The sequence below is a fragment of the Adiantum capillus-veneris genome, chromosome 1 (assembly GCF_014529385.1).
Source record: "Adiantum capillus-veneris isolate H3 chromosome 1, ASM1452938v2, whole genome shotgun sequence".
NCBI classification, from domain to species: domain Eukaryota; kingdom Viridiplantae; phylum Streptophyta; class Polypodiopsida; order Polypodiales; family Pteridaceae; genus Adiantum; species Adiantum capillus-veneris.
In genome coordinates, this window is record NC_140931.1 from 26,661,199 (window position 1) to 26,687,147 (window position 25,949).

General features: G+C 44.7%; 1 protein-coding gene across 5 annotated transcripts in view; it reads left to right on the forward strand.

Moving 5' to 3' along the window:
- The window catches only part of LOC147464445 (phosphatidylserine decarboxylase proenzyme 2-like), a 176,189-nt gene that overhangs the window by 63,971 nt on the left and 86,269 nt on the right, over nt 1-25,949 (forward strand). For all 5 annotated transcript variants that reach the window (XM_086515056.1, XM_086515065.1, XM_086515074.1 and 2 more), the window contains one exon: nt 22,046-22,157. In XM_086515056.1, the coding sequence (XP_086371182.1) occupies nt 22,046-22,157 (112 nt within the window). The remainder of the gene's footprint in view (nt 1-22,045; nt 22,158-25,949) is intronic.

Sequence of the window (25,949 nt, forward strand, 5' to 3'; positions counted from 1 at the left end):
CTTGCGTGGTGACCCACTCGACCCCTCCTGGCACAATGATACCTCTGCCCACAATGGCCTGCTGCCATGAGTTCGGAATGGTCATAGATACACCTCTATGAATGCCGCGAGGCCTAAAAGCAGTTGACCAAAGAGTCTAAAATCTACCTCGCAGAACGTTGCCACAACGCCGAATGGGGCTCTCACACAGATGATGCACGTGCAGCATACGAATATCAATAGGATCACCCACAAGGCATCTCTGGAGCTCTTGTCTCAAATGACCCCGCTGGCACACAAACTGTGGTCCTCCAAGGCCCTAGATATTCCATGAGACAATCCTCATGGGGTCAGTGAGAGAAAACTGATGCTGCTACAGAAGCCAGACAAACAATCTTCGAGGCCAATTGGATGTGGAGTAATCTGCATCTGATCGACCTTGCAATAAATGAGTCTGCATAACATGTCTCACCTATGCCCAAGATGTCCGTGCAGTCCTTTGACCCACATCCTCTGCCCAAAAGTCTCACGAGTATAAACATAGCAGGGGGAGCTGCACATCTGCAAAAACGTGGATAATAATGTGTGTGCGGCTTGTGGCATCGGGCAAAGTCACTGTGAACTTGGCCAACGGCCACAAAGTCTGCACCAAACCTGTGATCCCGAGGTCCCCCGTGTGGTGAGAGAACTCATGGGCTTGAGTCTGGAGCCAACCAAGTGATGAATCCAAGGTCGGTCTCTACCACAAAGTGGAGAATAGTATCCCATTGCAGAGTCTAGAACAGTTGTACCACGTGCTGTAAAAAACATGACATAAACTTGAAAGCAAGCCGTCTTTGAGTGAGCATGGGGGTTCTCGAAGCAACCGAACGAAGGTGTAGCTGAAGAGATCCCACCGTCTGTTGATGTCAAAGCCCCAAAGGTTGTCTCAACCAAGAGGGGAGGTCGAAGGGAGGGCTGCCTCTTGTGAACCAGCCTTCCTAAGGAGCGTCGTGCAACAGGAGTCTGCTCAGAACCAGCAGTTAGGGGAGGAGGGGGGTGGGAGGGGTGGGGTGGATCCTCCTGCACAAAAGAGGGGGAAGGATTTGAGGCGGACTCGTGCTGCAGAAGTTCGAAGCGGTTTCCCGTAGGAACCCACGTTGAACTCGAGTAGGACCCACCCCGGCGAGGGGCCTGGTCCTGTCGACGACGGCCCCTGATCTGGTGTTATTCCTCCTCAGTCTGTTTGGTTGCCATCTCTAGAGACTCAAACTCTATCTAGTAGTAGCCTCTCTCGAGAATTTGCACATCAATGATCTTGCACACTTTGGTGAGGAGTCGGGCTTGGAGCAAGACCCGAACCTCGCCTTTGCTGGGCCGTGTGCCAACAATCGGCTTGAAGTTGGCACACCTCGGCCAGCAAGCACTCTTGCTCTTTTGGCGAAAGAGCAAGTCAAAGGGTCGGCTCCGTGGTGTCGGATGAGGAGGCTTCATGAGAGTCCCTCTGAGGTGGAGCAGGGGCCGCCATTCTGTGTTTGCTGCTGGAAAGAGGAAGCCGAAGACGACGATGAAGGCCACCGATGAGCTGGAGGCAGCCCACAGGTAACGGGCGAGGGAGGAGGGAGTTGGGGGTTGGAGGGTGCAAAGGATTTGGGGCGGGGCGAGGTCTAAGCGAGGCAGGAGTTTGGGGGGTTGGGGGGGGGGGGGGTCGCAAGTAGTAGCGAGCCGTGTATGCTTAAAACCTAAACGAATGTTTCTGGTAAAACGTTGCTGGTTGTATGTGTTTGAACCAGTGTTTATCAAATCATTGGGTCACTACTTGGAACACCTTTTATTGCTTTCAGGGAGGTGAGGTGACAATTGATCTCACAAATATGCTTGAAAATGTGACCAATAAATTGATTGTTGCATCTGCTGGTATTCGTAAAAGAAATGTGTAATCTTTTTGACAAAATATGGGTCTACTTATATTTCAGAACTTCAAGTGCACAAACTGTTTCAAAAGGATCTCTGAAAGGTGGTGTGGACGTGCCGTGCAGCACTATGCTTTCATCTTGAGTTACCGCCTTCTGCTTGATAGAACTCCATGTGACCAAAAACCGATTGCAATGAAGCTCTCTTGCCATCGAACAAAGTCTCAATAGGTAGTTCTCCTTAGGTAATGTGAATGGTCTCTCACTAGGCTGCAGTCTTAGTTATTTGAGAATAGGGGAAAATTATACCAAGGACCTTGAACAAGACGTTGTATAATACGATGACACATGAACAAAGAGGGTTGACTTCAGTTTCAAATTTTTGATCGAATACGAGCTCGATGGAACAGCATTCGTTCAATTTTTCTTCGATCGAATACTTTTCCTATGAATAGCTGAATTTGTTAGACCTTGCAAAGTTTCTTGCCTCTTTGTTCATGAGACTGCACATTCTAGGGCGCTTGACATTTGGAACCGTGAGCGGTGCATGCGGTGTATCCTTGCCCTCACAAAAGGGGCGGATGGGGGAGAGCAAACCAGTGGATTGAGTCTCAAATTGGCCATGCCAGCAGACAACAGATCATTGAGCTTCAAGAGGTACAATAGGATTATGTTTTTGTAAGGCAAGCCTTACGACGGACTTAGGTAGGTGAGACAATAGGATGGCTCATTGACAAGTTAGCCTTGGCGGATCAAAAGTATCGATTTTTTTTTTTATAACAAGGTTCTCCTCTCTATATACGAGCCCTACGAGAGTAGAGAGGCTTGTAGGTCCGTGGTGTGGGCCCATGATATGGCTAGTTTGAAGAGGCCTTCCTTGGAGTGCCTTGGAGAGGACGGCCTCACTCTAGCTTGGCTCTAGGCTGTGGAGCGGTTTTAAGCATGTGATTGATTCAGGAATCAGGTGTGTTGTGTGACTATCTCACTCCCATGGAGGTGGGGCACTGGATAATATGTGGCAGTCATGACTCAAAAGTCTCAACTCAGCCTACAAAATTCAAAATTTTTGTGAAGGTTCTAAGTTTGAGGATCCAACCACTCCTTGGGCATTTAATTCATGCCACAAGTTGGATCAAGGAGCGCAATAGCCTTGACGTTCTTATTTTTGGTGATGGCATTGCTTTGGCTTGTATGCGTGATGAGGATTTGGTGGCATTGCTTGTATGCGTGATGAGGATTTGGTGGCACTTTTTGAAGGCACTATGCTAAGGATGGACTTTTTAGAGGCTTTGATTGGGGGTGTTTCTGTGTCGCATTCCACTACTCATTAGTCTAAGTATTGATTGCAATAGGGAAGGGATGGAGGTTTGCATTGTTAAGATATGTCACACAGAGTTCCTCGATGCCCCCTTTGTATTAATGCTCTTTGTAGAGTCCTTGAGTAGCTATCTCATGGCATTATGTGATACAATAAGGATGATTGATGGATAGAAAACAAAAGATCAAGGATTAATGAGAAAGCGAAGGTAAGATTACTCTCTTCAAGAGGGCCCTCCTTTTTGTGAAATTCTTTCATTTGCATCTCGAAGATTGTTGGTCTTCTGGTGCTGCACTCTTGAACTTTGTGACGTGTTTTGATCTTCCATAGCATGTGATCTTCATGTCAAATACCAGGTTTATGTTGAAATGTTGCCAACATGTAAGAGGACTCAAATTGGTTAGAGTGGAGGTCTCCTTCACCTTTAGGTTTTGGGGTCTAGAGGGCTAGACTGACCCTCCAAGGACGTTTTCACCACAATTGGCTTAGAGTCAACTTCATGTGCCTTTGGAGGCGAAGTGGCCAGCATTCGGGAGTCGTTGGCTAGCGAAGATGCCTTGTGTATTGTGCCCTTCAAAACTGGCTGGTAGCCATGTGTTCATGATGTAATGGATTTTGAATGTGTTGGCATGTATAAACCATGGCAAGTTGGCACCAAGGGGGGTGTTTGGGAAATCTTTGAGTTGTGCACCCATGTGCAACGATAATATGGGGTGGGTGACCTCCCTAGAAGTTGTTCCCACTTTCCAACTATTTATGATCTTCTGTTAGTCTTTTCATGATGTATGCCCTTCTTTGTTTAAATGGGCATTTTCCTCTCCAATTATCTTCTTAATCTTCTTCTCTTGCAAGTGGTATGGACATACATCATGGAAGGGATAATACAATAGAAGGAAGTCCTTGATTATTCATGGTGACACAATTCTCTAATTTACACCCAATGCTTTGTACATGCTATTGTCGCCTGCGATGTAACTGCTCTCGTGTGCCACACCATGTAACATTTGGTCCGATGTAACTTACCTGAGAGTAACATTTGTTGGATGTGAGTCCAAATCTAAAGAATGTGGATCAAGTCTGCACAATCTACTCACCGTTGTATCCCTTCTTACTTCCATGGAAGTCCTGATCTAAAATTGACACCTTATGCTTGTCAAATACTACCACCATGCGAAGTTTGTAAAGCTAATGCACTGATAAGATGTGATAACCATAGTCACATGGGGACGGGGACGGGGACGGGTCTCGGAGATGTGACGGGTCCCGGGGACGGGGACGTGGCAAAACAGGGGACGGGTGGGGGGACACGTGCTAAGTATACTAGACAACACTACGAGCACAAGATTTCAAAGAAAAAGTGGGTTTTGCAGTTATAATACCAAAATATGACATGTGGTAAGGATGTGACGTGCGCACCGTGCACTTTGATGTGGTGAAATTGTGATCAATCTTCATACTGAAAGGGCAAAAAGTAATGATGTACAAGTGAAGAGTGGATAAGTAGAGTCTAGTGGGCAACATTAACATATATGGGACCTTGTCCCTTGTCAAAATTCAAACATTGCCATCCCTTGCCCGCGTCCCACCCGGTTGTGTCACTGAGGACCCGCGTCCCGGGACGTGTCCCCTTTGCGTCCCATGTGAGGGACTCCTCTGGCGTCCCATCCCCCCGTCCCATTCCGCGTCCCCGGGTCCCCTGTCTTGTCCCCGCCCAAAAGGTTCCCGTCCCCGGGTCCCCTGTGACACTGGTGATAAACCAAGCTAAGCCACATATAAGACTTGGGAGATATACATTCTCTCGTTGCCATTTGGGAGTAAGCTCCATTGCGCTCTCATTGTGTAGAGAAGCCTCAAACCAGCTTGTAGGGTGCTAGACTTTAGCTTTCACTAGATTCTTTACTTGACAAACTTTACTTGAACTTTACAACACAGAGAAACTTCACGAATAAGCTTGTGACTGGAAATTACACTTCAAACAAAACATGGCCTGGGAGCCAAAGTGCTTCCAAGTAGACAGCGACACCCTGTAGGCCCCAAAGACTAGCGCCCCTTTCGGTATTTCTTTATTCTTATTGCGAATAGACGATCCAAACGCTTTCACCTAACTCTCACCAATCTGTCCAAACTTGTCCATGGCTGTAATTGACGGTTTTTGACCCAATTTCGCCACCATAACGGGGCAAAATCCCCTGTAGGTCAAAAGTACATGTCAAGGACACTTTCCCTTGCAATTTGGAAGCTTTCCACTGAGCTGCAGGTCAATTTCAGCATGCTGTAATTCCCTGTTTTTCACTGTCAAGTGCCCAAAGCCCTGTTTAAGCATCCCAAGGCTTTCATGAGGCTCCCTGGCTATGTCCTATAGTTTAGGTGCGAAACCCTAAACATGCAGAAAAACATAGCAGGCTGTAATTTTTTTGGATCGTTTTGGGTGGAGCGAACATGTCTACGCGTGTTTCAGGTGCTTCCGCATGCAACGGGACAATTCCCCTTTGAATCGGTTCACACGAGAAAACTCTTAGATCTTGCAATCCTTTGCGATGGCACTGAAGGCTCTTGCATTGGCAAGCGCGCCTAAAACCCCTAGAACTGTACATGGTCATCTAAGAAGCCCAACTAGTGGGGTATGCAAAGGGGAGAGAGAGATGCACGAGAGCAAATCATCGCGCTACATGAGACAAGGGAGAAGGCAAGCTTTCCATTAAAGCTGTGATCACCTGCATCCACTACTCACACACAGACACACAATCAATTTCAAAAATCAGCCTCCACTCTCAATTTGGGCACCCCCTCATGGGATGAGTCAGGCAATTTCATATGGAGTTGCCATGTGTCCCTTATGCCTCTTTTGAGTTAATTTCCTAGTACCCACCCAACTTATAAGCGTCGCGTGGGGCCTAAATGACTTTGAACTGAGCCTAGCCAACCTTTTACTGCCCGGATTTCAGTGTCCACTGGCCCAACCATCTCGTGGGGACTTGCCCTTCATGGTTGCAAGTGAAACTCTCGGCTGTCGGCCGTTTCACAGTGACCAAACAATATCCGACTGTTTGTGAATTAAAAAAGATGGTCGCAAAGAAACCAACAACTAAGGTTAGTGGTTGCCACAGCCTCGTGACATACCCCCCTCTTGAAATCGTAAACGTCCAGTCCTCAGCTTTCCCTGGTGGTCTTTCCCTGTCTTTTCTGACCCTTGGGTTGTTTCAGGAGTCACTTTCACAAAGGGCTTCTTTGCTGAATTTTTCTTTTGCTGACCCCCTTACACTTTTCCTTGAAACCCACTGTCCTCTCCCTTCAACAAGGCATGACCTTTGTTTGTATCTTCCATCAGCTGAGTAAGGGTGGCCACTCGGTTCTTTGTACAGTAGTTTCGAAGCCCTCTAGGCAGCCCACAACAATACTTTTCAATCTGCTCTGTTAGTGGCACAAACCTGTAGGAGGTTACTAAGAGCAACGCTTTACAGAACCTCCGATTGTACTCCTCTAGGCTCTTGCAAGTAGCCGCAGTGAGTTGGTGCCAATCGGTCATGACATCGGCTTCAAATTCATTTGATAGCTACGCAGATGCAAACATTTGCTTGAAGTATACCCATGTGGCAGATGCCTGTCCTTGCATTAACAGTGTCGTCCACCATGTAAGCGATTACCTTTCAAGAAAGTGACAGCTTTCCTAACCTTGGAGGCTTCTGTAAAATCCCCCCCCCCCCTTCTTGCATAAGCACCATCAAACTGTTGGAGGAATGTGAGAGCCTTTGTCTTATCCTCAAAGCCGTTGAAAGTATCAAACTTCACAGTTGCACCACCTTCTTTGTATGCTTTTGGCTTTTCCTGTGCTCCCAAATTGTCATAGGGAATTGTCTGCAACATGGGCACTGTAATAGGGATCATCGGCGCCCCTTGGCCATTGACATTCTACGTCACTGGTGCCATATTTGCATGTTGGTCGGAAAAGCAAGCCATGCGAAATTTTCCCTGTGGCACCCCAAATTGGCTTTGATTGCATTGAAACCCTTGCTGCATGCCAATATTACCATACATGGGGTTTGGCATCATGCCTTGCATACCTCCAAAGATTGTTCTTGGCATATATTGTTGGTTTCCAGGCTCATAACCAACCATGCTCTGAAACACAGATCCACCCCCGAAATACCCAGGATGTACCGTGGGTGGTGGAAGAACGTGTTGCATAGCCTGGAAACTGGTTCCCTGTCCATTTAATGCAACATTTGGACTTTGAAAGGTGGCTGGACGAACTGGTAAAGCTTGTGGAATCGATGTCCTAACCACTTGTTCGTGGACAAAAAGAATTTTTTTGGAGCCCCAACTAACTCCGCAGCATACGAGTGCATCTTGCCCTACTCAGATGCATAAGGGACATGGGCTTGAGCCTGAACGGTCTCTCCTGCATGAGAAAGTTGCCTTGTCTGCTATGACATTGGTGGCGCTTGCAAAAATTCCATAAACCTAGGATTCTATAGCAACTGAGAAAACACATTCACAGAAGCAACCAACTGTGTCCTGAATGCATCCTTTGCCTAGTCATAAACCCTTGACCGTTGGAGCATTCACATCAACGAAAGGTACAATCAGTGGTGGCTGTGAACTTTCGCCACGCTCAAAACACTGGAGGAGGAACAGTCTGTCTGTCCTATGAAGAGGAACCCTCTTCCCAGGTGTCATTTGTCCTGTCAGCCATAGTGTAATTCCAAGTTCCCGTGCTCTGTGTCTTCGCCGCAAACGAACCAAGGCTCACTCTTTAAAGAAAAAGTGATTCTGTCCCGGTGACAGAAGCATGAAACTGGCCCGTAGGGTGGTAGAATTTAGCTTTCACCCGATTCTTTCCTTGACAAACTTTACTTGAACTTTACAACACAAAAAAACTTCACGAATAAACTTGTGACTAGAAATTATACTTCAAACAAAACATGGCTTGGGAGCTAGAGTACTTCCAAGCAGATAGCGACACTCTGCAAGCCCCAAATACTGGTGCCCCTTTCGGTATTTCTTTATTCTTATTGCAAATACACAATCCGGACGCTTTCACCTAACTCTCACCAAGCTGTCCAAACCTGTCCATGGATGTAATTGCAGGTTTTTTGACCGAATTTTGCCAGTATAACAGCACAAAAACCCTTGTAGGTCAAAAGTACACGCCAAGGACACTTTCCCTTGCAATTTGAAGCTTTCCAGTGAGTTGCAGGTCAATTTCAGCATACTGTAATTACCTGTTGTCACTGTCAGGTGGCCAAAGCCCTATTTAAGCATCCCAAGGCTTTCCAGAGGCTTCCCTGGCGATGTCCTACAGTTTAGGTGCGAAACCCTAAACCTGCAGAAAACACAGCATGTTGTAATTACCTGTTGTCACTGTCAGGTGGCCAAAGCCCTATTTAAGCATCCCAAGGCTTTCTAGAGGCTTCCTTGGCGATGTCCTATAGTTTAGGTGCGAAACCCTAAACCTGCAGAAAACACAGCAGGCTGTAATTTTCTGTTTTGGATCATTTTGGGAGGAGCAAACTCGGCTACGCGTGTCTAAGTTTCGTGCTCTTGCACGAAACGGGACAATTCTCCTTTGAATCCGATGAGTTTTCACGCGAGAAAACTTTCCGATTTTGCAATCCTTCGCGATGGCATGGTGCGTACTTGTGGGGGATTAGCAATTAGCTAATCTGGTTCCTGTACAGAAGGCTCTTGCCTTGGCAAATGCACATAAAACCCCCAGAACTGTACTTGGTCATCTGAGAAGCCCAACTAGTTGGGCATTACCATATGTGCTAAACGGAGAGAGAGATGCACGAGCAAATCATTGCGCTACATGAGACAAGGGAGAAGGCAAGCTTCCCATTACAGCTGTGATCACCTGCATCCACTACTCACACACACATTGTCGTCACAATCAATTCCAAAAATCAGCCTCCACTCTCAATCTGGGCGCCCCCTCATGGGATGAGTCTTCCAATTTCACCTGAAGCCGCCACGTGTCCCTTATGCCTCTTTTGAGTTAATTTCCTAGTACCCACCCAACTTATAAGATAGTGTTTAGTCGTCCACCCGTAATCAATGAACAATATAAACCTGAGTACGAGAACGGTAATCGGGACATCAAGTAAATGGCCATGGCCTCCTCAACAATGTTCTTTACCATTTGAATAATCTCGTGTGGCAATGCTTGCAGTTCGTTGATATGAGACCTCATGGAAGAAGCATATACTACATCCAGATTCATCAACTGCACTTTCAAAGCAACACGGTTCATAGGAGTAACATTTTCATAGATATACTCCAAATGATCCTAATTCTGCTTGGCACTCGTCATTGCCTTCACACATTCCAAGATCACTGGGGTACAATTCAACATAATAAAGGACCGCTCTTAAGCATTGACACTTCTGTGAAGACTTCTCAGGCTTCTCGGTCACAAAGGACCCGAGATCATACGAATCAAACACTGCCAATGCTGTCATCCTCTAGAACTGTAGCTGGTATCATCCAACTGACGATCATCGGGAGAATTGAGTAGGGTTCGTATCTTCATCGTCTTGTCACCCATCTCAGCTGCATATTGCTCCCACATGGCAGTTCGAAAAGATCCCACACCATCACCAATTGTGTCACCTGTCAGCATGTCGATAGGAAGAGTGTGGTCTTGTGAAGAGTGTAGGCTTTCAATCAATCTCTACCCTATTGTTCCTCTACTCCAGTTTTCTAAAGTGATAATAATTGAAGCATTGCTTCATATTGGCTTCACATTTGGAGGAGATCTCTTGGGAACATCTTGAGCAATGGTGGACTAACCTTGGTACGAATCCTCAAGAGAAGGGGGTCATCCAACAGAGACATACACGCTTTGTAAGGCTTTGTAGATCTTCAAGCAAGTGGTGGACACATTTGGGCATGTTGGCATTCCTCGCTTGCATTGCTCATAAAGCTCATCCATCTTCAAAAGGTGGACAAGGGAGGTTCTTGGAGTTATTTTGGAGAATTTCCATTAATCTTTTCAAAGCTCTTTGAAGGCTTAAGGTCGACACTTCTAATCAGCATATCACTTTACTCGAGGCTCAAGGACGACTCTTCTATAAGGTTAATCCACTTACAGTTTTTGAGCTAATTTTCATTGCATCCCTATTTGTTCTTAATTGCTCTTATCAATCCTCATCATTTCATTTCAGCATGCATACCTTATGCCTCACATATGATGCATATGTGTTGATTACTGAAATTGTCAAGGAGTTAGACATTGCCCATAGTGGTAAGACCTCTCCTCACAACACAATGAAAAATCACCCAAGGATGTCGCACATGCCATATCTCATTGCAGTGGCACAATGGAAAAAGTTATGTATAGGATATTTAGTCTTTGGAGTAGGTACGTTTAGAGGATTACATTCACCTATGGCATCATCAATGGTGGACCAAGAGAAAGTAAGATCGTATTGCTTGTCGATATCCATTTGTCAAAACCGCATCCTTCAAGTCAAGCTCTAAGAGGTTTAGACATTCTCCTTGAGCCCAAGTAAAACACCAGAGGAAAGACCACCTCAAATTCTTTGTGAGCACTCGTCTGTTGGAACACTCACCATTGTACCTTATTCCCTATGTTCTTGAGACCGGTTAGAGTCTATCTGTTGTGTGCCTCGAGGAAATGACTTTGTGGTATCCTTGTCTTTGAAAACTTGTTTCCTACTGGTTGGTGAGGACCTTTTCAGTCTCTCGATCAATGACAATTTGTTGGCTAGGAGGTTACTTTGCTAAATAAGCTAACCTATACTCAATTTATAATCCAATCTAGTGACTAAGCCCTTGGATTGGCTATTGTATTCTACAAGGTTGTAGCACGTTGTCGTGTGGCTCTGCTTCTTGTGATGGGAAAAAGAATAAAAAGATGCAGATGGAGTCTAATTGAAGTTCACATGTTTACTGACAGTAACGAGAAAGTTCAATGTTATGTATGCCAAATATGGTGCACTTAATAGAGCAATATGTGCTCGAGGAGCACCTAGTCCAGAATTTCGCCTCTTGCAGTGCATTGACAACAAGGTATGCTAGTGGACTTGTGCTTGGCACTACTGTGGTTGAAATGTATGCCTAATACAGTGCTTTAGCATTGGTTTGGTTGATATGCCATGCCTAGCAATGCCTTGGGATCACAAACTGCTGACGTGTCAAAGCCTTGAAGAAGGGAACCAACTTGTGGATGTGGGCCGAGGGGCCTAAACCCTAAGTGACGAGGCAGAGCAGTAGAAGATGAAGCAGGACCATCACACACACACACACACACACACACAAAAGATACGCGCTGGTTTGTTGACGTGGCACACCTGTACGGACAGTCCGAAAATTCCGCTGACTGTTGACGTGGCAGAACTGTACGGATTTCCACTTTTTACGTGCAGTGTTGACGTGGCAGGACTGTACGATTTCCGTGATTTACGTTGGCAGCTTTTTGGCATTGTTTTTGGACCAAAAGCTTTTGAGTTTTGAAGGCTTTTTACTGTAACTGCTTTTCAGGCCAAGGGCCTTTAAATATGAGGTTAGGGCTCATTCTCTGCATGCTTCCTAGAGAAGGTGCAAAGTTTGGAGTACCGGCTTGTATTGTGTTGATGCAATAGAAAGAAATACTGAAAGGGGCGCCAAGGTTTGGGGCCAATACTCTCTGGGGGGGAATTTTGCCACTCCGTGTCGCGTGTCGTCTCTCTCTCTCTCTCTCTCTCTCTCTCTCTCTCTCTCTCTCTCTCTCTCAGTTCAGTTGTTATTGAAGTGCTAAAAGTCTGTTCTGTCTGTTCTTTTATATCGGCACGTGGTGCCCGTCTTGTGACAGTGGTATCAGAGCATCAGGTGTGTGCTTTCAGAAAGCATAGTTGTCCCACAAAAGAGTAGACAGAGCAAAACAGAGACTTTTGGAATTTATTTGAGGTATCTTCGGCCTCCGACCCCGGACTCACTAGCCACTCCCACCCTTACTTCATCCCGCATCAGGCGCGCTCCCATCTGCATCGCTATGTCTTACAGGGCATAAGCCATAAAGAACCCAAGACATGGATTCGACAGAATATTTGCAGTTTCTGCTCAACGAGCTTCAAGACATTCTTTCGCGGCATCCTCAACAGAATCTTCCGATGTTGCAAAGTTTTTAACAATTTTTGAATTACATGTTACCCCCTCTGATGCCTCAGGTTGTACCTCCTCCTCTGGTACCAGAAAGTACGAGAGCTTCCAACCGGCAACTTTCCCAGCCGTCTGTTCCGATTGGGGGAGTCTTCAGGAATATGGTGCAGCCATCTGACCCGGATCCAATGCAACTGCCTTTGCCACCACCTCCACCACCACCACCACCGCCACCACCAGGCTACAATGGTTGGAGCCCATATGGATACCCTTATTAGCCATACTCGGGATATCCGCCTAACCAACCCAAAGATTTCAAGGATGGCGGCACGAAATCAAATTTTTCACTTTTTCCGGGGTGAAAGATCGGAAGAAAGCATTACAATTCCTATAGCAATTCGACAACATCTATGCTTTGGGCAACTATACAGAAGAATCCAAGATTTCTTAAGCAGCAGGATTTCTTAAAGATAATGCTATGCAATGGTGGAGTTCAATCGCGACACAACCGCATGCTCCAAGGACTTGGCAAGCTTTCATGACAGTTTTTGCACGCAATTACATGACTTCTATGTTTGAAGTCCGGATTTTGGCAGAGTGGGGCAACTTGAAAATGCTTGCCACCGAAACCATGGACGACTATAACCAAAGGTTTCTCGACGTGTACCTCTCGGTGTCCTTCTTTAAGTTCATTTCCTTGGAGGACCAGTGCGAGCGCTACACCATTGGACTACCATCACCATTATTGTCTCTCCAAGCAAGTCTCTACCATGCAAGAACTTATGGACCATGCCGCGGTCGGCTACAATTGATGAAGGGAAAGCTAGAGTTTACCACAGAAGAACCTCCGGCCAATAACCACAACTCTCGCCAACAAAGAACAACTTCTCGAGAGTCTCGTGAGAGTCAACCACAAAGGCCTCGTTTGACACCTCAACAATGAGACACCTTACTACAAGAAGGCCGATGTTTTGGATGCTTTCAAATAGGACATAACTATTTTGGTTGTCCCCAATGCATTGACAGACCCGCGGAGCCAACTCCCACTTTGACGGTCGACAGAAACCCAAGACCATCTTCAACCAAACGAGCTAAACCGGCCATTGGATTAGTACTTGATATTTATGGCATACACCTTGAGAGTACAAATGAATTGTGTTGAGCATATGGCAAAGTCAACGGTTTGAAAGCCCTAATTTTCTTTGACCCAGGAGCTACAGAGAACTTCATCCATCCACAATTCTTGAAGCAAATGGACTTTGATTATAATGCAGAAGGTGGAGAAATTGAAGCTGAGCTAGCCATAGCGCAAACTCAGAAAGTGGTACCACTCATTGGTGCTCTTCCAGTGACTATCCAAGATTATCATGGAAAAGCTGATTTCCACATTATGAAGTTGGGCAACTGTGACGTTCTATTAGGCATGCCTTGGCATGACAAGAATGATGCGACTCTCCAGGTTCGGAACCGAACCATCACTGTGATGCAGAAGGGCAAGCCAATCGTCCTCAAAGTTCAATTGTTCGAACAAAACCGTGAATGAACTCTCTAGTTGTTTCATAGTTAGATACTTTTGAACTTTGTTTGAGAAAGTATTGTTTTAAACTTTGTTTGAAATTTGTTTGAAATGGATGGTATTTGTTTTGAACCTGTCTTGGTGCCGATTTGAAATGTTCGACTTTGGTTTTAATACTAGTTTCAATGATTGGTGATTTTACTCCCGGGTGGAGGGTGAGAAATGATGTTTTAGAATGCTTGTTCATACTCATGGCCCGGACCCTTGTGGTTATTTGCGGGGTGAGTATTGAATGATTGAAAAGTGTTGTTTTTACTCATGGCTCGGACCCTTGTGGTTATTTACGGGGGGAGTATTGTTGTTGTTACTCATGGCCCGGACCTGCATGGTTATTTACGGGGGGATTATTAAGAAGTCTGAGCAGTGGTTATTCTTAGCACCTCCAAACGACGTACGTTGCGGTCTGGGGGGCATTTGGTTGTAAAAGGCCTCTATATCTCATGGCCCAGATCTTTTTAGGTTATTTGCGGGAGGAGTGATGAGGGAATCGTTGAACAGCTCATGGCCTGGACCTGGATGGTTATTTGCGGGGGGAGTGTTCATCGGTGGCTTTATGTTTCTATGTCTTGTAAAATGCATATATGAGCATTTGTGTTGCATTGTGATGTGCAAACACTAAATATTCCTAATTGGATGAGATTGCGTGGGTATGTAATTTTAGTGTATCAAGACACGAGTGGAAGATCAGTACGGTCTGAGTGTGATGACTAATTTTACTATGCTGGAATATCAAGAGTTCCGATATGGACGAAAGGAGAAGCTAACTCCTCAACAAAAAGAGCAAACTGATTATCCCTATGAATGTCCCTCAGAAAATTTTGAGTTGTTTTGCAGATATGCTGTAATTGTGGACGATTACTCTCTTTCAAGAAGGAGAGATGTCACAAACTGTTGATGTGTCAAAGCCCTGAAGAAGGGAGCCAACTTGCAGATGTGGGCCGAGGGGCCTAAACCCTAAGTGAAGAGGGAGAGCAGCAAAAGATGAAGCAGGACCATCATACACACACAAAAGATACGCGCTGGTTTGTTGACGTGGCACATCTATACGGACAGTCCGAAAATTCCGCTGACTGCTGATTGATGAGCGCGCGGCGGTGTGTGCTAGTGAAAGAGCACGCGAGGAAGTGCAGTGTGTGTGCAGAGAGGGGAGGCGAAGAGCAGCAAGAGAGGAAGCGCTAGCAGAAGAAGAGGGAGAGAGATAGAGCTCACGTTTTTGGGGAAAACTCAATAAGTGAGTTTTGGGTTTTCCCACTTTTATTATAAGTGACCTTTAAAAAAATGTGTCCAGGTTCATATTGAACCTGGACAAAGTATAAAAATGTACAAAAAGGGGTTATTTAGGCCTTTAACCCAACAACCTCCCACTTAAAGGCATAAATGGCGCCTTTAAGCTACGTGACTCCCACCATCTCTATGCATAGATGATGATGTGCTTTGGGTAAGCACTTAGTGAGAGCATCGGCTGGATTTTGTGATGTATGGACCTTAACCAATGTAATAAGGCCATCCTCAAGCACTTCTCGTATGAAGTGATACCGCACATCAATATGCTTTGTGCGTGCATGAAACATGGCGTTCTTTGCTAGACAAATGGCACTATGGCTATCACAACCAAGCATAAGTGCCTTGGCAGGCAAACCAAACTCACTGCATCGGCGTGCTAACCAAATAGCTTCTTTGGAAGCTTCAATGGCTGAAATATATTCAGTCTCTGTTGTAGACAATGCAACAATCTTTTGCAATCTAGAACACCATGAAACAGCACCTCCCGCAAGAGTAAATACATAGCCACTTGTGGATTTCCGTGTATCCACATCACCGGCCATGTTAGAGTCACAAAATCCTTTCAGGTCCATTGGTCCTTTACCATAGCAGAGGCATTTGTTTTTAGTCCCTTTCAAGTACCTCATAATGGACTTCACTGCATCCCAATGCAACCTGCCTGGATTAGCCATAAACCGGCTCACAACTCCCACTGCATGGGCTATGTCAGGCCTAGTAGCAACCATAGCATACATAAGTGAACCACAAGCTGAAGCATAAGGCACACTTTGCATGTCATTGGCTTCTTCCTTTGACTTGGGACAATCATCCTTGGAGATCTTGACATATGGCTGTAATGGCACACCAAGAGGCTTTGCTTCAGCCATGTTAAATCTGTCCAGCACCTTTTCAATGTACTTTTCTTGCGACAAATACAATAGGCGCTTGTCTCTTTGCCGTGTAACACGCACTCCAAGTATATGTTCAGCCGCTCTTTCATTGAAAACGCAGATTTCAGCTGCCCTTTAAGAGCATCAACAGTGCTTCTTTTCTTTGCAGCTATCAACATATCGTCTACATAGAGCACAAGAATGATAGGGCTGCCATCCTCATCACGTTTGGTATACAAACAATGGTCTGCATGGCTTCTTTTGTAACCATGTTTAAGCATGAAGCGATCAAACTTCTTGTACCACTGTCTACATGATTGTTTCAGCCCATACAAGCTTCTATTGAGCATACATACAAAATGTTCCTTGCCAGGGATGACAAAACCCTGGGGTTGCTTCATGTAAAGTTCTTCTTCCACATCACCATGCAAGAAAGCGGTATGTACTTTCATTTGGTCCATTTCCAAATCAAGAGCAACCACAATGGCAAACAATACACACAAAGTGGTCATCTTCACAATAGGAGAGAACACTTCCTGAAAGTCTATGCCCTTGGTTTGAACATATCCCTTTGCCACAAGCCTTGCCTTATACTTGGGTTTTGCATCAACAGTTTTGATTTATACACCCATTTGTTAGGAATAGCCTTCCTTCCTTTGGGCAATTCAACCAAATCCCAAGTATGATTAGCATGCAAAGCTTTAATCTCTTCCTGCATAGCAAGTTCCCACTTGTCGCTGTGCTCACATGTCTTTGCCTCTTTGTACGTAAGAGGCTCTCCCTCATTTGTCAACATAATGTAATGCAAAGAGGGGTCATATCGACTCACAGGCAATCTTTGACGAGTAGACCGCCTCACCCAATGATCCACATTATCCGGAAATGGGTTTACATCAAGTGGCACTACAAAATCATCGACAATGGGCTGCTGTACATCATTTTCAGCACCATTTTCAGCATTGTTTCTTGGCTGCAAATGCCCTTCAGGAGCCTCAATTTGCTGTCCAACATCATCTGGCTCAAACACCACTGGATCATCTACATTTTCAGCCATTTGTGGTGCATCCTGAGGGTCAAAAATAGGCATAACAGGTGGCTGGTCATGCTGAAATTTCACCCTTTTATGGTCATGCTTTGAGGCACAATTGTTTTGAAGCAGCCTTGCCTCATTAAAAACAACATCTCGGCTGCGTACAACCCTTTTGAGCTGAGGTAACCAAATCCTCTAACCCATTTCGCCTTCTTCACATATCCCATGAGGAGGCCTTTAATGGACTTCGCATCTAGTTTACTCCTCAACTCCGGTCTTACATGCACAAAAGCTTCGCAACCAAAAATGCGTAAGTGATCATATGAAGCAGGCTTGCTAGACCAAACCTCTTCATGGATGTCACCTTTCAAAGACATGTGAGGGCATCGATTGCATATATGCACTACAGTTTTCAAAGCTTCTCCCCAAAATCCATGAGAGAGATTAGCTGTGGACAACATGCATCTCATCCTCTCACAAATTGTCCTATTGAATCTTTCAGCCACACCATTAGAAGAGGGGCTGTGTGGCACAGTAAGCTCCCTCTTAATGTCCAAATTTTCACAAAACTTGTTAAATTCAGCACTTGTGTACCCCCCCCCCATTGTCTGTACGCAAGCATTTTAGCTTTCTACCTGCTTTCAACAATCCAAGTCTGGGACAATGCATTATTGACAGTCAATAAAGCATCAATAAGATCACTCTTGGTGATCTGCATGTCCTGTGAATGAACATTTAGAGAGGCATCAAAGTCATAAGCATCATCATCTGACAAAGTGGCACACAAGATGTCCTCTACATCTGACAGCTCCTCAATCACGACACTAGAAGCCACATTGGCCTTCTCTTTCTCCTTTGAGCTATCCTGTGCATCTGCCTTGACTTCCTTCTTCTCTTGCTTTTTGTCTCCGTCATTCTTTTTTCTTTCTAACTCAGCTTTATAGTACCTGCAACCGGGTTTCTTGTGACCTTCCCTGCCACATTGATAGCAAGCCACATCACTCTTGCCTTTGCTTGCATTTCCCCTTTCTTTACTCTTACTCTTACTCCTTTGTGCATAAGCATTCTTCTTTTCTGTCCTGCCTCTAACCATGTTGGCAGAGCTGCCTCCCTCTCCACTTGCTTTCCTCCTGATTTCTTCATTCAACATAGAGCCCCTAACACCATCAAAGGTCAAATTGGGGTTATTGGACAACGAAACCACCAAAGTTTCCCATGACTCAGGTAAGGTCATAAGCAAGAAGATAGCTTTCAGCTTATCATCAAAAGGGGGCAAGCCAGAATCCTGTAACTGCGACAAAGTATCTGCGAATAATGACAAGTGCTCTGCCGCGCTCTTGGACTCATCTAGTTGCATGCCAACAAGTTTTCGCATCAAGTGCACCTGGTTGACAGACGTTGTATTTTCATACATTCCCTTTAACTTCTCCCACACATCAAAAGCAGTCGTGAGACCTTTCACATCAATGACGGTCTTATCTGTCATGGCCATTTTAATGTATGTAACGGCTTTCCTGTTCATGCTAACCCATGCTTCATTTGTCATATTTTGTGGCTTCAGCTGTTCAAGTGCCCCTTCGCAATCCTTAAGAAATAGGATTCCCTGAATCTTGTCTTTCCAAAGATCAAAACCTGTACCATCAAACCTCCTAATCTCGAAGAGGTTCTTCACATCCGAAGAAGATGAGGCCATAGTTGCATGAAATAAGAGGGATAATACGTTGAATTTTTGGGCAAAATGCGCAAAAATTGGAGTATAGCCTCACAGAGATGTGCACTACAGCTCCAAATGCTCTCAAGAGCAATTTGGGGCAAAATAGGACGATTTGGGCACAAAATTCAATTTCTGAAATTTATGCGCAGGAAATTTCAGCGAGCGAATTTGTGCTCGAAAACAACGAATTTAGTTGTTTTTAGCCTTAGAAGACACACATAAGGCTAGTACACAGCCTTTAGAAGCATGTCAGCGCAAAATCCCCAATTTGTAGCATCAAAATTGCATGAAATTGAGCCACAAATGGTCATACATCGACAAAATTTGTCAAATGTGCGTAGATTGCATCGATTTGCACTTTCCCGAATATAATCGCACCATAAAAACACTTGCAAAAACCTACGTAAATCTGAAATTTGCTTAAAACACCTGTTTTAGGGCTTGTTTTTCGGCAATTTCAGGGTTTTTGGGTAGCGGGGACTTAGCAAAAGTATTCCCACACCTTAATACATCATTTGCAAAACCTGTATTTTCGTTATCATAACCTGTAATTTCTTGTTTTTGACCTAATTTCAGCCTGTTTTAGGTCAATTTGGGTTGCCGGGAGCGCTCTAGTGTCTGGGGACGAGTCCATTGGCGACGAAATCGCAAAATCTCGCGATAAAGTTGACCTTCTTGGCTGAAATTCAGCATTTGCAGGTTTGTGGGCAAACCCTAATTGGGCTTTGATACCAGTTGATGAGCGCGCGGCGGTGTGTGCAAGTGAAAGAGTACGCGAGGAAGTGCAGTGTGTGTGCAGAGAGGGGAGGCGAAGAGCAGCAGGAGAGGAAGCGCTAGCAGAAGAAGAGGGAGAGAGAGAGAGAGCTCACGTTTTTGGGGAAAACTCAATAAGTGAGTTTTGGGTTTTCCCACTTTTATTATAAGTGACCTTTAAAAAATGTGTTTAGGTTCAATATGAACTTGGACAAAGTATAAAAATGTACAAAAAGGGGTTATTTAGGCCTTTAACCCAACACTGACGTGGCAGAACTCTACGGATTTTCGCTTTTTGCGCTGGCAGTGTTGACGTGGCAGGACTGTAAGAATTTCCGTGATTTAAGTTGGCAACTTTTTGGCATTGCTTTTGGACCACAAGCTTTTGAGTTTTGAAGGCTTTTCACTGTAACTGCTTTTCAGGCCAAGGGCCTTTAAATATGAGGTTAGGGCTCATTCTCTGGCATGCTTCTTGGAGAAGGTGCAGAGTTTGGAGTACCAGCTTGTACTATGTTGATGCAATATAAAGAAATACCCAAAGGGCCGCCAAGGTTTGGGGCCAATACTCTCTAGGGTGGAAGTCCGCCACTCCGTGTCGCGCCTCGTCTCTCTCTTTCAGTTCAATTGTTATTGAAGTGCTAAAAGTCTGTTCAGTCTGTTCTTTCTATCGGCACGTGGTGCCTTTGTTGTGTCACTTGATCGAATATGTATGCCAATAAAGGCTTCGGAGAACCGTGATGTGCTTAACAGTGCTTTGGCCGATACATATGCCAAATGTGGTTCCTTTACGAAAGCACATTGACCATTTGATGAGATTTGTGTTGATGTGGTGCTAAGCAATGCCTTGGGCGATTGTGCATGCCAAATATGGTGTATTATAAGGGCTAAAGGCCGCCCAAAGCAAAGGGGTGGCTGCCCATTTAAAAAAAGGGAGAGTAAATGTGAAAGAAGAGAGAAAAGGAGGGGATGCAACAACGCAGGCAGCAAGCAGGGCGTATGGAGAGAAGGAGAAGCTTGCGTTGGGCTGTAGGGGGCTCGGGAGAAGTCGCCCATCAAGTGAAAAATCCTCAACAGTACATGGTGCCCCTTTTTGGTCTTCCTGTCGCCAGATTCGAAGCTGCTCCAGAAGTTGTCCGCCACGTCATCAAGAGCCTTTCCCGCGCAGACCACTGTTGCTAAGGCTAGTGCTAGGAAGGAGGAGGGCAATTTCGGCTAAATTTAGAAAGGGGGTTAGTGCATGCATGGGGGGGGGGGGGGGGGGTGTTGTTATAAAACCATGAAAAAGTTGTTTTTTAAGGATTATTATTCTCTCTTTGGGGAAGAATAAGCCACAGCTTGAGCTCTGAGCTCCCATAGCCAAATCTCCCTCTCACCATCATAGCCAAGCTCCCATAGCCCTATGCTTTCATATCTGCCTTTCACATTTGTTAAGCTGTTAAGTTTGAATATCATTATGTCATAATCTCTCTCTCTCTCTCTCGCCCTCATTAAACCCAAGCTTATTAGCTTAAGCTTCATTAAACCATATCTACTCTTATCTCTCTTGAAGTGCATCAAGCTCTCATAATTAAGCACCCATAAGCTTCATGCTTGAGCTAACCGTAACTCTCGTTCTCCCTTCTGCCAAGACACCAAGCTTTTATTAATCTCATTATTTCCAATGCTTAAGAGATTCAACTATCTTAAGCTTAATCCTAATAAAGTGCCAACATAAGTTTCAAGTTTTTTTTTCTCTGAAGGCTGCCATAATCAAGCCGTGATACATTAAAATCTCGGCATTGGACATTAAGTAGGCAGCAAGAGGAGAGAGTTTTTCAGCAATTCAAGCGGAGTGAAGAGTAAAAGAGGAGAACAAAGGGAGCTATTGTGCTTGTTACCGTCGTCGGCGCTCTTTTTCTCAATTAATCCAATCTCCATCACCATCATCAGCAAGATCATCGAAGTTTGATTTTCTATTAATCACAATGTTAAATCGGGTTAACCCGTTGTAAGGAGCTTAAACTCCTTAACCCTAATGTAGTCCAAGTTATGGTGCCATTTAACGGCCGGCTTTGATTATTGAGAAAGCTTTACTCGAGGTCTATTTATGCTTATGGTGATTGTTGAAACTATCTGCGTCTATTGATCGCTCTCTCTCACATCTATCACAGCCAGACGCCCCACGCCTTCCCGGCTCACCTTACAAAGACAAATCCCCCGACAACGTCCTTTTACAGCTACCCTCCTATCAATCCCGATTATCTAGGATTTAAAATTTGTCTTTCAAATAAGGTTTAAAAACTGTAAAAGTGTCTCGTGTCTTGATGTAGTAATGTTAATATTGATGGTCTTCACTATGAATGTTTTGTTTCTGTGCTTACATGTGGCCCCTTTTTCTTGTTGATAACAGGTCTTAGTTTTTGTTTATTTGATCAAAGTATAGCCCTTTCTTTTTGAGTTTCAAAGGGCCACTGTTTTCATAAGTTATTGTAGAGGTATTCACTTGTTAACCAAGGCTTTTTGTTGAAATTGACTCTATGATGACTGTACAGGTCTTTGATCGAAGAACAATGAGATTGGAAGAAGAATTGATAGATAACAAGATTGTTCTGGCAATGCGGGCAATCTACCAATCTAGAATGGGCCTTGCATTGGTTGACAAAGGTAAGGAGCAGTTGTTAGTAGGCAAAGGAGCTGCTTCCATTTTCGGGTGCGAGATTTTAATGTTGGCAAAGTACTAATTAACATTCTAGTGAGATTCCCTTGTCATTACTTATGTCATTCAACAACAAATTCTTTGAAGTCCACTCATGCACGCTAAAAACAAAGCTGTTAAGCACGCTTCAATAGCTATTTTGATTTTGTAGTTCTTTGGAATTTTTCCACTGTAATAATGGTGTTAATTTGAAAATGGGAGGCAACTCGATGGAAAGAAAAATAGCTAAAGTTTGTATGAGAGGCAAAGTAGTGGCAAACGTCTTTTTGAAATGTGTACAAAAGGCATGAGAGGGTTTAAATTTTGAACTGGATCTTTCTTTTCAAACGATTGAGTATGCCTGGAGTGATGAAGCCTAGAATTTTTGGGTGAACAGTCTTTATGCACAAATACACCTGGCTTGCCCTTACCAGCCGTTCTTTGCAATTAATGTTGATCCCTAGAGATCACAAAGACAACCCTATTCAAGTGAAGGGTTCTAATATCAGGAAAGTCTATGGGACACTGATGTATGTCTTTGTTGGTACATCAGGTGTTCCATAGATGGGCACAAACGAGAAAATAGCTATACTCACTAAAAGATATCCTGTATACATTGCCCACTTTGCCCCACTTTGCATTCTTGGTGGATTCTGTGACTTTTGCTAACTTTGCTGTGCAATCCCCATCGAAGGTCGATCATGTATCTCACTTGTCTCTTAACCTCCTGTCGTTTCTGTTGAATTTGGCCAGGGCCTTGTCTCCTCTTGCTGTTGCCCTTCTCGGGTTGCTGCTAGTGTTGGCCCACTTTGTAACAGGAAATCAATAGCGACAGAGGAATAGAAACTGCAACAACCGAACTTAGAGAGAGAGAGAGAGAGAGAGAGAGAGAGAGAGAGAGAGAGAGAGAGAGAGAGAGAGAGAGAGAGAGAGAGAGAGAGAGAGAGAGAGAGAGAGAGAGAGAGAGAGAGAGAAAAGAAGAAGAAGAAGAAGAAGAAGAGAATTTTAAACGTCGTGGGAACCTATCCCAAGAGACCTCAAAGATCTATCCGACGAGAGTTGAACTCAAGACTTGTTTTTCAAGAGGGAAATGGCATAACCAATCTACCACACTTGGGTGATAGAAAGGTTATATCATTTTCCTCTTTTTATTAACACACACACACACTCCCCCCCCCCCCCGAGAAGAAAAGAATTGTAAACGTCGTGGGAAATTATCCCAAGAGACCTCAAAGATCTATCCGACAAGAGTTGAACTCAAGACTTGTTATTCAAGAGGGAAATGGCATAACCAATCTACCACACTTGGGTGATAGAAAGGTTAAGGTTATATCATTTTCTACTTTTTTTTAATACACTCACACACCCACACAAACACACACGCCCGAGAAGAAGAGAATTTTAAACGCCGTGGGAAAACTATCCCATGAGACCTCAAAGATCTATCTGACGAGAGTTGAACTCAAGACTTGTTATTCAAGAGGGAAATGGCATAACCAATCTACCACACTTAGGTGATAGAAAGGTTATATCATTTTCCTCTTTTTATCAACACACTCGCACACCCACACACACACACCCTCGAGAAGTAGAGAATTTCAAACGTCGTGGGAAACTATCCCAAGAGACCTCAAAGATTTATCCGACGAGAGTTGAACTCAAGTTTTGTTATTTAAGAGGGAAATGGGATAACCAATCTATTACGAGAAATGAAATGAAATGTTATATTAACGTCTTCAAAAGGCCAAAGTGACCTATGAGACTAGGAAGTTACAATGCGGTGTATGTGATATCAAGTCAGATTAACAAAATAAATTAAACTAGACTAGGGATAACAAGATATAAATATTGCGGAATCCTAAACTAAGCGGATAGGTGTGAAAGGCGAGAGGCGTGAAACGTGTGAACTGAGCTATACAATGTGTAGACAATTTGGGAGGGAAGTAGAGATCTATTTGCATAGAGATCCATCTTCATCTGCACTCTGGACGACGAAAAAGTATGGCTCGAATCCTTTGCTGTAGCCTCCTTCGAAACTGTGTAGCTCCTCTTCTCCATCGGGGTCGTCTAGATCTCCCTAGCTCAAATGCAGGGTCTATGAGAATGCCAGTAGTGCGGGTAGACCTCTCCACTGTTGGTTGCTCCTCTGTCTGTTCTTCTAAGTGTTCAGTATCTAGTGTAAAGAAATCTGTGATCTGTCTCTGGGGTTGTCTCTCTTCAGCTCTCCTCAGTAAAGTTTCTCTATGCCTGTGTAGCTCAAGTAGATAAAGCCCAAGACATCTCTGATCCTCAGAATTCATGACCCTAGATAGTGGCCCGAAACCTTCTCTGAATATACAATGAAAACGGCCTTGTATCTCATAGTACACTGTGCAATGACATATGTAATGTACGTCTGTCTCTGGCTCTAGAAGGCATAAGCGGCATATCTTGCTATCTACTGGTGTCCCTCTGAATCTGCCAGTCTCAATCTCGAGCTGATGTGAGGACGTACGTATCTGGCCAATGGCACATCGTACACCGTGAGAAAGATGCCTGTCCATATAACTAGGTCGAATCACAAACCCATCCCCTGTGAGGTGGAGAAAATGCTCTCTATAGAAAGCCGTCTTTGTGCCCAACTCCTGTATCGGCTCTATCCATGTCCTCCTTGTGTCCAACTGAATCAGATCTTGACGAATGAGTCTATTAATCTCTACCCGCGTCAAAGACCTCAAGGGTGCCTGTAGAGAGTATTGAAAAGGAGGCAACCTGTCCATGGTGAAACCATGTGTCTGAAACCATGATGCCATCTGTGCATACCAGCATGATGTATCCCCATTAAGAGCTAATTGTCTGGAGGACTCTAGAGCCACCCTGGCATATCTGTCTCTGGTAGTATCCCACAGACTGTGTACAAAAGAAACTGATCTAGTAAGTGCCTCAATCACCATAGGGGGAGCAGCTAATTCCGCTCGAATGATATCATGTGGTACGGAAGCCTTGGCTCTAATCAGCCGAGAGATCATAGATACCAAGGGCTTCTCCATACGCCTCCAACCCTCCTGGCCTCCAGAAGGTCCCCAAACCTGCACCCCATATAACATAGTAGAGGCAACCAGAGTATCAAAGAGCCATAACTTTGTCCTAGGTTCCTGGAGCTGAACCTGCGAACACATCCTCTCCATTCCTCCCAGAGCCGCACCAGCTCTGGTTAGTCTAGTCTCTGCCGCTCTTCTCAAGGAAAGTCTCGGCCCAGTAAAGACTACCCCCAGGTAAGTGTATGCATCTGTATACTCCACAATCTCCTGATCATATTTGAAAGTAGGTACTGATCTCCTGACCCATTGCGGTGTGGTGTTAAACACCATAACCTTGGTTTTACCTAGGTTTACACACAATCCACTATCCTTTGCAAAACTGCGAAGTGCATCCAACTGTCGTTGCATACCTTCTAGTGAGTCGGATATCAGCACAATATCATAAGCATATAGCAACAATGGGATCCACGTCGCTGCCAGCTGTGCACCTCTGTCACCCTCTCTGTCGATGTAATCAAACACCTCATCAACATACATACCAAATAGAGTAGGAGACAATGGGCAGCCCTGTTTCACTCCAATAGTAGAGTGAACTAGTTCAGATACCCCTTCCTGAGTGCGTACATGTCCTATCACTGATCTGTACAAAGCCATAATCCCCCAAATCACCTCTATGGGCACCCCCATCTCATGTAATCTGCGCATCAATCGAGCTCTTGGTACCATGTCAAATGCTTTATG